Source organism: Leopardus geoffroyi, chromosome B4, assembly GCF_018350155.1.
Source record: "Leopardus geoffroyi isolate Oge1 chromosome B4, O.geoffroyi_Oge1_pat1.0, whole genome shotgun sequence".
Taxonomy (NCBI): domain Eukaryota; kingdom Metazoa; phylum Chordata; class Mammalia; order Carnivora; family Felidae; genus Leopardus; species Leopardus geoffroyi.
In genome coordinates, this window is record NC_059341.1 from 133,744,779 (window position 1) to 133,760,677 (window position 15,899).

General features: G+C 38.9%; 1 protein-coding gene across 5 annotated transcripts in view; it reads right to left on the reverse strand.

The window, feature by feature from the left end:
* ENTHD1 (ENTH domain containing 1) overlaps nt 1-15,899 on the reverse strand; it is a 106,237-nt gene that overhangs the window by 46,021 nt on the left and 44,317 nt on the right. For all 5 annotated transcript variants that reach the window (XM_045465901.1, XM_045465903.1, XM_045465899.1 and 2 more), the window contains one exon: nt 13,770-13,888. In XM_045465901.1, the coding sequence (XP_045321857.1) occupies nt 13,770-13,888 (119 nt within the window). The remainder of the gene's footprint in view (nt 1-13,769; nt 13,889-15,899) is intronic.

Consider the following 15,899-nt stretch of genomic DNA (forward strand, 5'->3'; position numbering starts at 1 on the left):
CTTGATGAAGACATCTAGTGCAGAGTAGCAACGCTTCTGTTTGAGGCATGAACTTTCCCCACCACTCCCTGAGCATCCTTAGGGCGTACTATCTCAGAGGCTGATTGTTCTGTTTTACTGGCAATAATAAGGCTACCTGTGTCTATCTTTTTTTCAATGTTTGTTTATTTTTGAGAGAGAGTACACGAGCATGCGCGCAAACAGGGGAGGGGCAGAAAGAGGGAGAGAGAGGATCCCAAGCAGGCTCCATGCTGTCCGTGCAGAGGTAGACACGGGACTCGATCTCACAAACCACGAGATCATGACCTGAGCCGAAATCAAGAGTTGAATGCTTAACCAACCGAGCCACCCAGGTGCTCCTATTTGTACTAAATTTTAGAACTTTAACTTTTTATCATGGAGTAAAACACAGATGATAATCAATCCAACCATGCAGTTAAACAAATCAATGCATGGCCAATCTGGTTTCATTTACATCCTACCAGTCCTCATCGGCTTTATTGTGAAGCCAATCCTAGGTACATCATTGATTTCAGTGCCTCTCCCTAAATGACATGAACTCTTTAACACAATTATTATTTTATACCTATAAACTTCCCAACTCCTTAATGTCATCAGTTATAAACTCCTCATCTTTTCAATTTCTCATGAGTGCTATTAAGCAGTTTTTTTCTATAGCTTGTCCGAGAGAGGATTCAAATAAAGTCCATATGGTGGGATCAGTTGACGTGTCTTTTTCCTCCTATGAACGAAGATCTGTTTTATGGTACTTTAAGGTATAATCAACATAGAGTAAAATGCATAAACCTTAAGGGTAGAGTTCAATAGGTTTTAACATTATGCCGTATACCTATGTAGCCACATTTCTGTCACTCCAGAAAGTTCCCCCAAGCTCCTTTCCAGTTGGTCCCACCCTCCCACTACCAGTAAACAGTGTCTATCTTCCGTCAGTAGCAATGAGTTCGCCTGTTCTTAAGCTTCATATGAATGTCATCATACACTACATGCTCTCTTGTATCTGATTCCCATTGCTTAACATAATGTGTGAAAAAAATGCATCCGTATTTTGTGTGTATCCGTTCCTTTTTTTTTTGTAAGAAGTATTCCATTGTAGGAATATGCCACAATTGGTTTATCCATCTCCTCCATATGAACATCTGGATTGTTTCCAAATTTCGGCTATAATGAATAAAGATACTGTGAACATTCTTACACAAATCTTTTTATGGACAAGTGTACTCATTACTCCTGGATATTTACACAGGAGTAGAATGGACAGGTCATAGGATAAGTTAATTTAAACAGTATTTAACTTCATTAAATATACAAATTCATAGAATTCATATATTTAAATATGAATTTAACTTCATTAAATATATAGTATGTAACTTCATTGAAGCTGCCAAACCATTTTCCAAGGGATTCACCCCTTTTTATAATTCAACTTTTATTTTAAAATCATTGTAGATTCACATGTATTAAGATATAATACAGAGCGACCCTATGTACCCTTTACCCTGTTTTCCCTAAAAATAACATCTTAAAAACTGCAGTACATATTATCCAAGATATTGACACTGTTACGGTCAAAATACAGAACATTTCCATCACCATAAGGACCCTTCCTGGTACCTTTTTATTACCATAGCCTGCCCCCCACAACTACTAATTTTTTCTCCATTTCTATAATTTTGACATTTGAAGAAATGTTATATACATAGAGCCATACAGGATGTAACCTTTTGGAATTGGCTTTTTTTTTTTAACCTGGCATAATTCCCAGAAATTCATCCATGTTGTTTCATGCATTAATAACTCGTTCCTTTTTATTGCTGTGTAGTATCCATGGGATAGATGTATCACAGTTTGTTTCACCTGTCAAAGGACCGTCTGGATTGTTTCCAGATCTGGGCTATTATACATAAAGCCGCTGTGAACACTGTGTGTAGCTTCGTGTATGAAAGTAAGTTTCCATGTTGCTGGGATAGATGTCTAAGAATGCAATTGCTCAGTCCTATGGTAGTTGCATGTTTAGTTTTTATAAGACGCTGCAAACGGTTTCCCAGAGTAGGTTTACAATTTTACATTCCCACTAGTAATATTTGAGTGATCCAATTTCCCCACATTTGCCAGCATTTGGTGTTGTCACTACTTTTTACTTTAGCCATTTTGATATTTCATTGTGTGTTTAAATTACATATTCCTCGTGGGTAATGAGGTGGAACATCTTTTCACGTGCTTATTTGCTGCTTGTATTTGCTGAAGGGACAGTTCTTGTCATTTGCCCATTTTCTAATTGGATTGTGCTGGATTTTTAACTGTTGCGCTTTGAGAGGTTAGTTTTTTAATTTTTAATTTTTTAAAAAGTAGGCTCCATCCCTAATATGGGGCTTGAGCTCAACGACCTTGAGATTAAGCTTCGTATGCTCTACGCACTGAGCCAGCCGGGTGCCCCAAGAGGTTTTTATTTATATTTTTAATGCTCAAGATATTAGTCCTTTGCCAGATATGCGGGTTGCAAACATCTTCTCCCAGTCTGTAACTTGTTTTTATATCTTTTTGTGATGAGGTCTAACTTTTTTTTTTCTTTTAGGGATCATGTTTTTGGCCAGCCCTAGATCCCAAAGATGTTTCTCCAGTATTTTAAAAAAGTTTTATAGTTTAACATTCTACATTTAAATCCACGATCTACTTGGACTGAATTTCTATATGAAGCTTAAACTGAGGCCCATGGTTTTGCCTATACCAATGTCCAATTGCCCCAATATCATTTGTCGAAAAAGTTGTCCCTCGTTGAATTCCTTTTGTTCCTCTGTTAAAAATCGATTGGCCATATTTGTGTGGGTCTAAATTCTTGGTTCTCTATCCTGTTCCACTGACGTAGGTGTCTATCTCTCCACACTCTCAATACCACACTCCAATTCCACACTCTCTTGATTGCCATAGCTGCACTAGGCTTAATATCAGGCAGAGTGATTAGTTCCACCTTATTCATCTTTTCCAAGTTGGTTTTAGCTGCTCTAGAGCCTGTGCCTTTCCATATAAATTTTAGAATAAGCTTATTATCTGTCTCAAAAAAAAAAAAAAAAAAAAAAAAGCTTTGCTGGAATTTTTATAGGAATTGCATTAAACCTATAATTAGGGGCATCTTTACTATGACAAGTCTTCCAATCTGTGAACATGGTTATGTCTTTAACTGACTGGTCTTTAAAATCTTTCATCAGTATTTTCTAATTTTCAGCCTACTGATTCTATACATGTTTTTGTTACAATTATACCTAAGGATTTCATTGGGGGGCAGTAATTGCAAATGGCATGTGTCTTAATTTCAGTTTCCACATGTTCACTATTAGTACATAAAAATGCAATTGAGGAGTGCCTGGGTGGCTCAGTCGGTTAAGCGTCCCATTTCAGCTCAGGTCATGCTCTCACGGTTCATGAGTTTGAGCCCCAAGTCAGGCTCTGAGCTGACGGTGTGGAGCCAACTTCAGATTCTCTGTCTCCCTCTCTCTCTGCTGCTCCCTGCTCCCTTTCTTTCAAACATAAATCAAGATCTTTTTTTAAAAAGATAAACAAAATTCAGAGGTGCCTGGGTGGCTCAGTCCATTAAACGTCGAACTCTTGATTTTGGCTCGGGTCATGATCTCACGGCTTGTGATTTCGAGCCCCACATCAGGCTCTGCTCTGACAGCTCGGAACCTCCTTGGGATGCTCTGTCTCCCTATCTCTCTGCTCCTCCCCTGCGCTCACCCACTCTTTCAGAAACAGATAAATAAACATTAAAAACAAAAAAGATAAAAAATGCAATTGATTTATGTATGCTGATCTTGTATCCTCCATGCCTACTGAATTCACTTGCTGGTTCTCTAAGGTTTTGTCGCCTCTCTGGGATTTTCTATGCAGACAATCTGTAAATGAGGACAATTTTATTTTTTCTTCTACACATCTTTTCTTTTCTTATTGCAGTGGCTGGAACTTCTAGTACTATGTGGAATAAGTCCTGGCCTTGTTCCCGATCTTGAAAAGAAAGCATTCACTGTTAAGTACAATACTATTGCAGGTTTTGTGTGGATGATCTTTATCAATTTAAGGAAAGTCCCTATTTCTAGTTGCGGAGTTTTTACCATAAATGGGTATTGCGTGCTGTTGAATGTTTTCTCCATCAACTGACAAAAATCCTATGATTTTTCTTCTTTAATTCGTTGACATGATAAATTACATTCATTGACTTTCAAATGTTGAGCCACAACTAGATTAAATCCCACTTGGTTCTGGTGTATAATTTTTTTAAATATATTGCTGGATTCAACTGGATAATTGTTTTTCGAGGATTTTGCCTCTCATTTCATGAGAGATAATGGTTTTCTTTTTTGTAAGACAAGAAATCGTCTTTTTCTGGGATTGGTAGCAGAGCATCAATACTTGCCTCATAAAATGAACTGGGAAGTACTCCCTCCTACTTTTGAAAGACATTTGTGTAAAAATGGTGTCTATTCGAGAATTCTCCAGTAAAACCATCTGGACGTGGAGATTTCTTTTTCGGGAGACTTATATTACAAATTCACTTAAAAACAAAATGGTTACAGGGGCGCGCCTGGGTGGCTCAGCTGATAAGCACGTGACTTCGGCTCAGGTCATGATCGCACAGCTCGTGAGTTCGAGCCCCACGTCTGTGCTGACGGCTCAGAGCCTTCAGATTCTGTGTCTCCCTCTCTCTGCCCCTCCCCCCCAAATATAAATAAACATTTAAAAAATTTTTTAACAGTTACAGAACTATTCAGGTTCTATTCCACCTTCTTTGAATTTTCGTAGTGTCCGCTTTCTGAGAAATTGTTCTATTTCTTCTAAATCGTCAAATTTATGAGCATAAAGTTGTTGGCAGCAATTCTTTATTGTCCTTTGATAGCTACAGGAACTGTAGTGACATCCCACTTCATCCTGATCTGGTGATCGGTGTCTTTCCTCTTTGGCAGTCTTGCTAGAGGCTTATCCATTTTTCCATTTTTCAAAGAACTGGCTTTTGCGTCAGTCATTTTCTCTGTTAACTGTTTTCCTGCTTTTAATTCCATTAATTTCTGATTTTTATTATTTTCTTTCTTCTGTTTCATGTAGGTTTATTTTGTTTTTCTTAGTTTTTTTTTTTCAAGAAACCTAATTATTGATTTTGCACCTTTCCTCTTTTCTAATCTAAGCATTTAGTGCTATAAATTTCCCTCCGACCACTACTTTACCTATGCCTCCTATATTTTGATAAGTTGTGCTTCCTTCTTACCCAGTTATATGCATTTTTAAATTTCCTCTGAGACTTCCCCTTTGGCCTATGAATAATTTAGTTTATTTTCCCAAAACATTTCACGTAAAATTCCTCATGAGTTTATAGTGATATATTTTCAATCCAATTCGGGTCTATTAGGTCATGACAATCTCTTCTTTCTATCTTACACGCATATCTCCTGTCCCCCACACCAAGAATCCCAGTTCTCAAGGACACCAAAGATGATTCAAATAGAGGATCACGTGACTACTCATTTGATTCATCCCACATTATGCTCACAATAATCTCAGATCAAAAATACCAACATCTTAGAATAAAAACACCGACCGAATGCAAGGAACATTTGTTTAATTGTATTTTACATTTTAAAGGATTACTTTCTTTTTTTTTTCAATGTTTGTTTATTTTTGGGACAGAGAGAGACAGAGCATGAATGGGGGAGGGGCAGAGAGAGAGGGAGACACAGAATCGGAAACAGGCTCCAGGCTCTGAGCCATCAGCCCAGAGCCCGACGCGGGGCTCGAACTCACGGACCGCGAGATCGTGACCTGGCTGAAGTCGGACGCTTAACCGACTGCGCCACCCAGGCGCCCCAGGATTACTTTCTTTACTTCGATTTTGTTTTGTAATTACGCAAAAATATTTCCAGGATTCCAATGACAAATCTAAAATTACGGTACAGTCAAAGAAATTTAGCTTCTATTTCTCCTCCCTACCTTATTCCCTTCTTTCCCTTTATACATAGCCTTTCCTTCTTTCTTTTTTTAAATGTTACAGCTGATCTTTGCATGTTGTGTCTTTAATATAAACAAGTAGAAAATCCAGGAATGGGCGTAAGCATAAATGGGAATTTATTGTGTGATAGAAGGCACTATTCAAGTCAATGGAGAAAAGGTGGACTGTTCAACAAACAGCATTGAAACAACTGATTATCATTTGTAAAAATACAAATGTAAAGGTGAATCTTTAACACTCTTCATTCATTAAATAATTTTTTGATGGATAGCATTTAACTATATTTTAAAAATTAAAGCATAAAAGAACTAAGGTAGTTTTTTACAAAACTAAACATACACTTACCACACAACCTAGCAATTGCACTCCTTGGTATTTACCCAAAAGAGTTGAAAACTTAGGTGCACACAAACACCTACACACAATTGTTCATAGTAGCTTTATTCATAATTGCCAAAAGTCAGAAACAACCAAGATATCTTTCAGGAGGTGAACGGGTTAATAAACTGTGGTACATCCACACAATGGCATATTTTTTTAAATTTATTCTTGAGAGAGAGAGAGAGAGTGCACACATGAGTGGGTGGGGGGGGGGAGAGAGAGAGAAAGAGAGAGAGAGAGAGAGAGAGAGAGAGAATCCCAAGCAGGCTTCATGCTGTCAGTGTGGAGCCTGATGCAGGGTTTGAAGTCACAAACCATGGGATCAGGACCTGAGCTGAAATCAGAAGTCAGATGCTTAACCAGTGGAGTCACCCAGGCACCCCCAGACAATGGCATATTATTCAGCGTTAAAAAAAGAAATGCGCTATCAAACCATAAAGAGACACAGGAATCTTAAATGCATATTACTAAATGAAAGAAACCAGTTTGGAAAGGCTACATACTGTATGATTCCAACCATATGACTTTCTGAAAAAGGCAAAACTAAGGAGACAGTAAAAGGATCAGTGGTTTCCAGGCGTTAGCAGGAAAAGGAATAAATAGATGGAACATAGAGGATTTTTAGTACAATGAAACCATTCTCTATGACACTGTAATGGCAGATACATAGCACCATACATTTGTCAAAACTCACAGAACACACAGCAAACCTTAATGTAAACTGTGGTCTTTGGATGATAATGAGTGTTAATTTAGGTTCATTGATTATAACAAATGTACCACCCTGGGGTGGATGCTAATCGTGGGGGAGGTCATACAGGGCAGAGGCGGGTGGGGGTATGCATCGGGTATATGGAAAAATCTCTTACTTTCTACTCACTTCTGCTGTGAATCTAAAACTGATCTAAAAAATAGCTTGTTAAAATAAAAAGCCAGGGTGATATTTAATAAAATCTTAGACTAGGGAAGGTCTTTCTAAGAATGACTTAGGGGCGCCTGGGTGGCGCAGTCGGTTAAGCGTCCGACTTCAGCCAGGTCACGATCTCGCGGTCCGTGAGTTCAAGCCCCGCGTCGGGCTCTGGGCTGATGGCTCAGAGCCTGGAGCCTGTTTCTGATTCTGTGTCTCCCTCTCTCTCTGCCCCTCCCCCGTTCATGCTCTGTCTCTCTCTGTCCCCAAAATAAATAAACGTTGAAAAAAAAAAATTAAAAAAAAAAAAAAAAAAAAAAAAGAATGACTTAAAATCTAGAAGCCATAATGGAAAGGCAAATTTGACTACTTTTTAATGAAAATTAAAGACTGCTTTAAGGCTGTGATATCGGAGTCATAATAAATATATATTTGGTCTTTGTCCCTGGTGCTGGCCCAGAGCCCCTGAACTCCTGTAATTTCCTAAGTGAGAGGAGTGCTAGGAGCATCTTTTGTTTTAATATTTGGTCTTTGACCCTGGCTCCTGACACAGAGCTCCTGTATCACTTGGAATTTTCTGGGAGCTCAGAGTGTCTTTTGTTTTGTGAGGTGACTCTTGGTGGGTTCCTGGACAGCTTCGGGATGGGGACTGGTCACCAGAAAGACCAAGCCATGATTAGAAGCCTGGAACTTTCAGTCCCACACCGCATCCCCCTGGAAGGGGAGAGAGACTGGAGATGGAATAAAGGATCAGTCACGCTCGTCTGATGAAGCCACCACAAAAATCCCAAATGTTTGCGGTGCAAAGAGCTTTTGGGTTGGTGAATACAGGACATGCTGGGAGGGTGACACAGCCCAACTCCATGGGGACTTAAACTCTTGCACTAGGGAAACTTCTGGGCCTTGCCCTGTGTGTTTCTACATCTGGCAATTCATCTGCACCCTTTATCACATCCTTTATTATATAATAAAGCAGCATCTGCGAGTAAATATTTCCATGGGTTCTTAAGCTGTTCTAGCGGGTGATCAAACCCGAGGAGGGGGTCATGGGAACCCGGATTTACAGCAGGTCAGAAGTACAGGTGACAGCCCGAGATTTGCAGTTGGCATCTGAAATGGGAGGTGGGGGAAAGGAAGCTTTGGGGACTGGGCACTTAAGCCTGTGAAATCTGATGCCATCTTTAGGCAGACAGTGTCAGAATCGAGTTAAGTTGCAGCACACCCAGCTAGTGTTGTAGACAACAGCTGGGTGTGTGGAAAACCCACATCTCTTGTGTCAGAAGTGAAGTGTGACGGCAGGTGTGAAAGGAAAAAAAGAGACAAAGAGAGAGCAGTATGTTTTCCCTTTGCAAAGGCAAAAAAAAAAAAAAAAAAAAGGCCATAAATAAAATAAAAAATCACACGAAAACCTGGAAATGAATAAAGAGATAAAGAAGCAGACAATGAGCTAATTATTTAATAGCCAAATAGCTCTTAGAAACTGATAACAAAAAGATGAGAAACCAAACAGAAAAACGAGCAAAGGAGATGAATAGAGTGAATAATAAAAAAGAAACACAGGGACACCTGGGTGGCGCAGTCGGTTGAGTGTCTGACTCTTGGCTTCCGCTCAAGTCGTGATCTCACGGTTTGTGAGTTCGAGCTCTGCATCGGGCTCTGTATTGACAGTGAGGAGCCTGCTTGGGATTCTCTCTCTCTCCCTCTCTGCCCCTCCCCCACTCACATGTTCTCTCTCTCAAAGTAAATAAATAAACTTAAAAAAAAGAAACACAAATCCCCAAGAAACACGTGAAAAGTTCTTCCACTCTTACCTGCAATTACAATGGAATAAATTAAAACAAATTTTCCCCATCTTTCAGACTGACAAAAAAGTGTACAAGTTTGATAATACTCAGTATTTGCAAAACTATGCTTTTGGTGGGCATATCGGTGCAACTTTTGGGAGGACAGTGTGGCAGTATTTTTCAAAACTAAAAATAAATATAATCTTTCAGCGAGTCCCCTTTTAGGACAGCATCATATAAAATGTGTACGAGAACCACTGTTACAATATTGCTCTTAATAGACAAAAACATAAAAATATCCCTAAATGATTACCAACAGGGGATGGCCAAATAAGCGAAGATTCATTTATGCATCAAGAATATGCACAGCTAGGGGCGCCTGGGTGGCTCAGTCGGTGAAGCGTCCGACTTCAGCTCAGGTCATGATCTGGCAGTTTGTGAGTTTAGGCCCCGCGTCGGGCTCTGTGCTGACAGCTCGGAGCCTGGAGCCTGCAGCCTGCTTCGGATTCTGTGTCTCCCTCTCCCTGCCCCTCCCCCACTCGCTCTCTGTGTCTCTCAAAAGATAAATAAACATTAAGCAATTTTAAAAATAAGAAAGAATACAGCACCGCTATCCATACTGATAGAGAAAGACATCCATGATCTACAGTTTAGCGAAAAAGATGTGGAACAACACACACCAAATGATGGCATTTATTACATGAAGAAATTTGCATTTATTACATAAATAAAAAAGATGTCCAAGATACATTGTTTAGTTCGAGGCATGCTGCAGAGCAGTATATACGGAATGAATCCTTAGATAAAAGAAATGTCTGGACACAGAAAATTTCCCTCCCAAATTTCTAAGAACCTAGTTGGTAATGGATGCCTCCAAGGGAAGGAACTGAAGGTGTATAGAGAAGTAAGAAGAAACTTTGTTTTTCACTCTTGACCCTTTCATATTGTTTCAACTTTTTCCAGCAAGTATCTTCCAACTTGAAAAGAATAAAAGTACAGACATGAAAATAAAAAAGGGCTTTTCAGCATAAAGCAATGATGCAGAAACGAAGTAAGGGGATGATGGATTAGCATGATTAGAATAGGTACAATTTCCATTTCCCTAACAGCTTTGATGAGTTCAAAGTTCTGCAAATATAATAAATGATATGCTAATAAGCCCAAGGATAAAAACTGTTTACTCTTCATTTAACAAAATAATAAACAGAAGCAGGAGGAAATAAACATTTATCTCCCGTCACTTCCAAACTCACAACTAGACTGAAGGCTTTGGTCAGCTTTAATTCTGCGTGAACCAATTCATAGCATCCCTATCTGTTGCTATAGAAACAACTGTGACCAAAAAAAAAAAAAAAAAAAAAATCATAACCCTCATTGTTGAATCTCCTCAAACAGGAAAAGAGGAAGGTCTCTTGAGGTGGTGAAAGGCTACGTAATAACCTTATTAATTAGCAAATTCAATAATAAAGATTCTGGGCAGTACCTAGAGAGAACACATACCCATGTCTAAGTGCTGTACGTTTAAAGGCTTTCCTGAGTTTTGAAAGTACCACAAGCAAGCTCTGCTCTGCTTTTGAATGCCCTGTTCTGTTAAGAATTTTATTTACTGCTTTTAGATCATCCTTTCATTTGTAGAAAGAGAATAAAGAGATTTCTATTTAAAGTTTTTAGAAGATATTTTTAAGCCCCCTTCATCTGCCTAAGCAATCAACAGTATCATTTCTTTCTCATTCTGTATTAAGAACATGAGAATTTTAATGTAGATGTAGTACATTTGGCAACAACAATTAGATTCACTGTTCAGCCTGGTAGGTTTTGTCTTCTGCCACAAAAGCAGATTTCTGGAGAGGATATATTGGGTCACATCAAATGTTCCTGACAGTAATAAGAGATGCTTGTCAGTAAAATGATGGAATAGTGTCATGATATAGTAATGCTTTGAGAAAGAGAAATCTAACTTCAAACTTCTTTTGAGAGAAGGGCACCATTTTTTGCTAACTGATATAAGATGCTGAATGATGTAAATCAATTACAGCGGTTTCCTCTAAAGTCAGAAAAAAACAATAATAATGAGAATTTGGGGACTGATACAAAAAAGCTAGGTGGCACTTTATGTCTTTGTTAGGCTCCAAAGCATGTAAGATTATTCAAGTCTATTTTCTCCCTTAAAAGCCATCGGCAGTAAACAAAACTGACCGCATATTTAAAAATAATTTTGCTTGGCGTGCCTGGGTGGCTCAGTCTGTTGGGCATCAGACTCTTGATTTCGGCTCAGCGCGTGAATTCGAGCCCCACATCAGGCTCTGTGCTGACAGTGAGGAACCTGCTTGGGATTCTCTCTCCCCTCATCCCCCACCTCTCAAAATAAATAAACTTAAAAAAATAACAATAATAATAAAAATAATTTTGCTTAATGTCATATCTTTTAAAACGATCTACATATATTCAGTCCGTGGGCTGTGATGCAATTAGGGAAAAGTGAAATTTTAATTTTATGTACTTTTCTGGGCTGCTAGAAAATCAGGTAAATCCAATACCTAACTGGGTTCAGGGAAAGGGTTGGGAACAGAAGGTCAATAAATAATTCCAGCCACTCTCATAGGAACTGTGGCAGGGAACGCTAAACAAAACAGAAGACCAAACAAGCCTCTTTCACAGGGGAGGAAGAGAAGGAAGTTAAAATTGAGTGTCTACCATTCAGTCATTTCTTCATTAACAAAAATTTGGCAAGTGAAGATTCAGTAATGAGTAAGATAAAATGGTCTTTACTCTCAAGGAGCTTTCCTTCTAGAAGGAGAAACACACATAAAACAGAAAAACAAATGAGTGATGAGATCATTGTAAATAGTCTTAAATGGAACAGGTTTCCAGTCAAGATGGTTCTGTAAATTCAAACTTTGGGGATACCTTCCCTCCCCAAACACACAGCAACGAAAGAGAAAAATACAAATGTGAAAATTAAAGACACAGGTCATGCTCAAAAATAAGATGAACATCTTCATGGATGAGAGCACAAGTAGAAACACACTGGTATCCAGAATATACAAAGAACTCTCCTAACTCAACGGTAATAAACCATCATCAGTCCAATTAGAAAATGAGCAAAAGATATGAAGATATATGTCACCGAAGAGAAGTGACGATGATACAAACGAGCACACGAAAAGATGTTCAGCATCATTAGCCATTTGGGAAACATCAACTAAAAACCATGATGAGATATCGCCACAAACCTATTAGAACAGCCAAAATAAAAACGGTGATGCCACAAGTTGGTGAGAAGGCAGAGAAACTGGGTCTCTCCTACACTGCTGGTGGGAATGTAAAATGGTACAGCCAGTCTAGGAAACAGGTTGACAGTTTCTTACCACATTTAGTAGGTACTTAATATACAACCTAGCAATCACACCCCTAGACATTTATCCCAGAGATATGAAAACTTCACAACTGAATGGACATCATGAGCATTATGCTAAGTGAAAAAAATAAAAACGATCTCAAAAGATTACATATGGTCTGAATTCATTTACACAGCATTCTAGAAATAATAAAACTATAAAGATAGAGAAAAGATTAGTGGTCGTCAGGGGAGGACGTGGTTGGGGTGTGGGGAATGAGATGGGGTGGATAGCATGAGGGATTTCTTTTGGTGATTACATGAATCTATACTTAGAATAAAATTGCATAGCACTCCCCCTACACACACACACACACACACACACACACAAATGGAGGTTAAAAAATCAGCTAGTGAGGGGTGCCTGGGTGGCTCAGTCATTTAAACATCCGACTTCAGCTCAGGTCATGATCTCACGGTTCAAGGGTTCGAGCCCCGCATCGGGCTCTATGCTGACAGCTCAGAGCCTGGAGCCTGCTTTGGATTTTGTGTCTCCCTCTCTCTCTGACCCTCTCCCACTCTCCCACTCGTGCTCTGTCTCTGTCTCTCCCTCAAAAATAAATAAACATTAAAAAAATTTTTAATTGAATAATGAATTAAAAATTTGGAAACTGAATAAGGTCTGTAATCTAGTTAGCAGTAACATACCAACATCCACGTCCTCATTTTGATGTTGCACCGCAGTTATATAAGATGCCAACATTGGGAGAAGCCGGGTAAAGGGTACATGGGGGTCTGTACTATTTCTGCAACTTCCTGAAGTCTTTTAAAAAGTTATTTTAGATGAGTAGAGAGAGATGGACTGTACAATAAATTAAATACTGTTTATCCACAGGTATAAAGACAGTAAGACCCCCCTCTTACGGTCTGTGGTAAAATTCTAGAGGACACGAGGATTTCATTTAGAAGAAAAGATAGGAGAGCTTTATTCTATTAGGATAAAGAAGAATTTCTTTAGGAAGATTTTTTTTAAAGCATGAGCTTTAACGGAAAACTTTCGTAATTTAACCGCATTCTTATTTAAAACGGGGTAAAACAAAAGACTATAAAATTAAAAGACAAGTGTTCTCTTAGAACACAGGAAGCCAGAGAGGACAAGGAAACAAATTTTCCCTTCAGGCCTCCAGAAAGGGAGGCAGGCTGCAGATGATACCTTGATTTTAGCCCAGTGAGTCCTGTGTCCGACTTCTGACCTACAGAACTGCAAAATGACACATTTGTGCTGATTTAAGGCACTGAGTTTGTGGTAATTTGTTACAGCGGCAACAGGAAACTGCCACAATGACTTACCTCTGTTGATTTCCAAACATTCGTCTTGACTGGTGGTGTTTCCTGGGACAACACAGTCCCACTAGGCAATTGGATGTCTTGGCGCTGCTCTTGTTTCAACCCCGCCTTGGAGGCGTTTTCTGTCAACAACAGAAAGCTAAGATTTCAGTTTGGCAAAAAAAAAAAAAAATCGTAATGTTTTTACATTAGCTCGCAATTTTTAAGTTAATTACTCCGGAAGATCCGTTTTGTCTGCAACATAGACATCATCTGCCAATGGTCATTTTAATGTATCCCTGTATTATAGTCGGCTCATTCAGGCAGATTTAAAAATACAACTTTGATTCTAGTCTCTTCTACCATCGACAATTTTATTTTACACTTCATTACTTGAAACAGCTTTTTAAAAATAAGGTACAATACAGCATAGAAAACGGAATTTGAACATTATTCTTAGCAAAGTAGAAATGACAACTAGAATCAGTCTAATTAAGATGTACAAGAACCTTATTACTGCAGGGCGAGTTTCGTGTGGTCACATATATGATCTATAGGTTAGATGATGAGAAACTGCTTTTAAACAAAATTAAAAAAAAAATTTCAACATAAGAGAATATGCCGATGAAAATAAATGGATAGTTCTGCTTATACGTTTTTGCTGAATGGTTTTGTAGTTGCCATTTTCATGACCTGAGCTGAGGTTGGACACTTAACCGTCGGAGCCACCCAGGCGCCCGCCCCTTTTTTGTATTTTTTTTAAACGCTTATTTATTTTTGAGAGACAGAGACAGAGACAGAGAGCGAGTGGGAGAGGGGCAGAGACAGAGGGAGACGAGACACAGGGAGACACAGAGAGGGAGACTCGGACTCCAGGCTTCGAGCTGTCAGCACAGAGCCCGACGAGAGGCTGGAACCCATGAACCGTGAGATCATGACCTGAGCCTAAGTTGAAGCCAAACTGTCTGAGCCACCCAGGCGCCCAGCTCCTTCCCTTTCCCAATCAATTTCCTCCCACTTTACAAAGAAAGGCCTATCCTCTCCCCACCTTCCTGTGTCTCATCTTCCTTTATGCTGCAAACACAAGAACCTCTAAACACAAAACAATAGTAGAAAAGACTAGTATAGGGAATCCTTTTTTATTTATTTATGTCTGTATGTATTTATTTAAATCTTGTACGTCTTTTTTAATGTGTGCAAATATATGTGAAATTTACAGTGCTACATATAGAATCCGTGGGTCAAAGGATTACATTTCCAATTTAGATGCAATCTCCAGTTGCCCTCCATCAACGCACACACTGCGTTATGGAACTTTCAGATTTGTAACAATATAATAAATGGGAAATGGTATTGTTCTGGTTAATGTGTATTTCTCTTACTATGAAGGAACAAAGCTGAGCATATTTTCATATGCTTAAAAGCTGCCTACATTTATTTTCCTGTAAACACTATCTTGAAATCTTTTGTCCATTTTTTTTACTGGATTGTTTTTGTCTTATCTATTTTTTTTAAATTTTATTTTTTATTTTTTAAAATTTACATCCAAATTAGTTAGCATCTAGTGCAACGATTTCAGGAGTAGATTCCTTGGTGCCCCTTCCCCATTTAGCCCATCCCCCTCCCACAACCCCTCTCATAACCTTCTGTTTGTTCTCCTTATTTATGAGTCTCTTCTGTTTGGCCCCCCTCCCTGTTTTTAGATTATTTTTGCTTCCCTTCCCTTATGTTCATCTGTTTTGTCTCTTAAAGTCTTCATATGAGTGAAGTCATAGGATTTTTGTCTTTCTCTGACTAATTTCCCTTAGCATAATACCCTCCAGTTCCATCCACGTAGTTGCAAATGGCAAGATTTCATTCTTTTTGATTGCTGAGTAATACTCCATTGTATCTATGTACCACATCTTCTTTATCCATTCACCCATCGATGGGCATTTGGGGTCTTTCCATACTTTGGCTATTGTTGATAGTGCTGCTATAGACATTGGGGTGCATGTGTCCCTTCGAAACAGCACACCTGTATCCCTTGGATAAATGCCTAGTAGTGCAATTGCTGGGTGGTAGGGTAGTTCTATTTTTAGTTTTTTGAGGAAACTCCATACTGTTTTCCAGAGTGGCTCCACCAGCTTGCATTCCCAGGGAATCCTCTTTTAA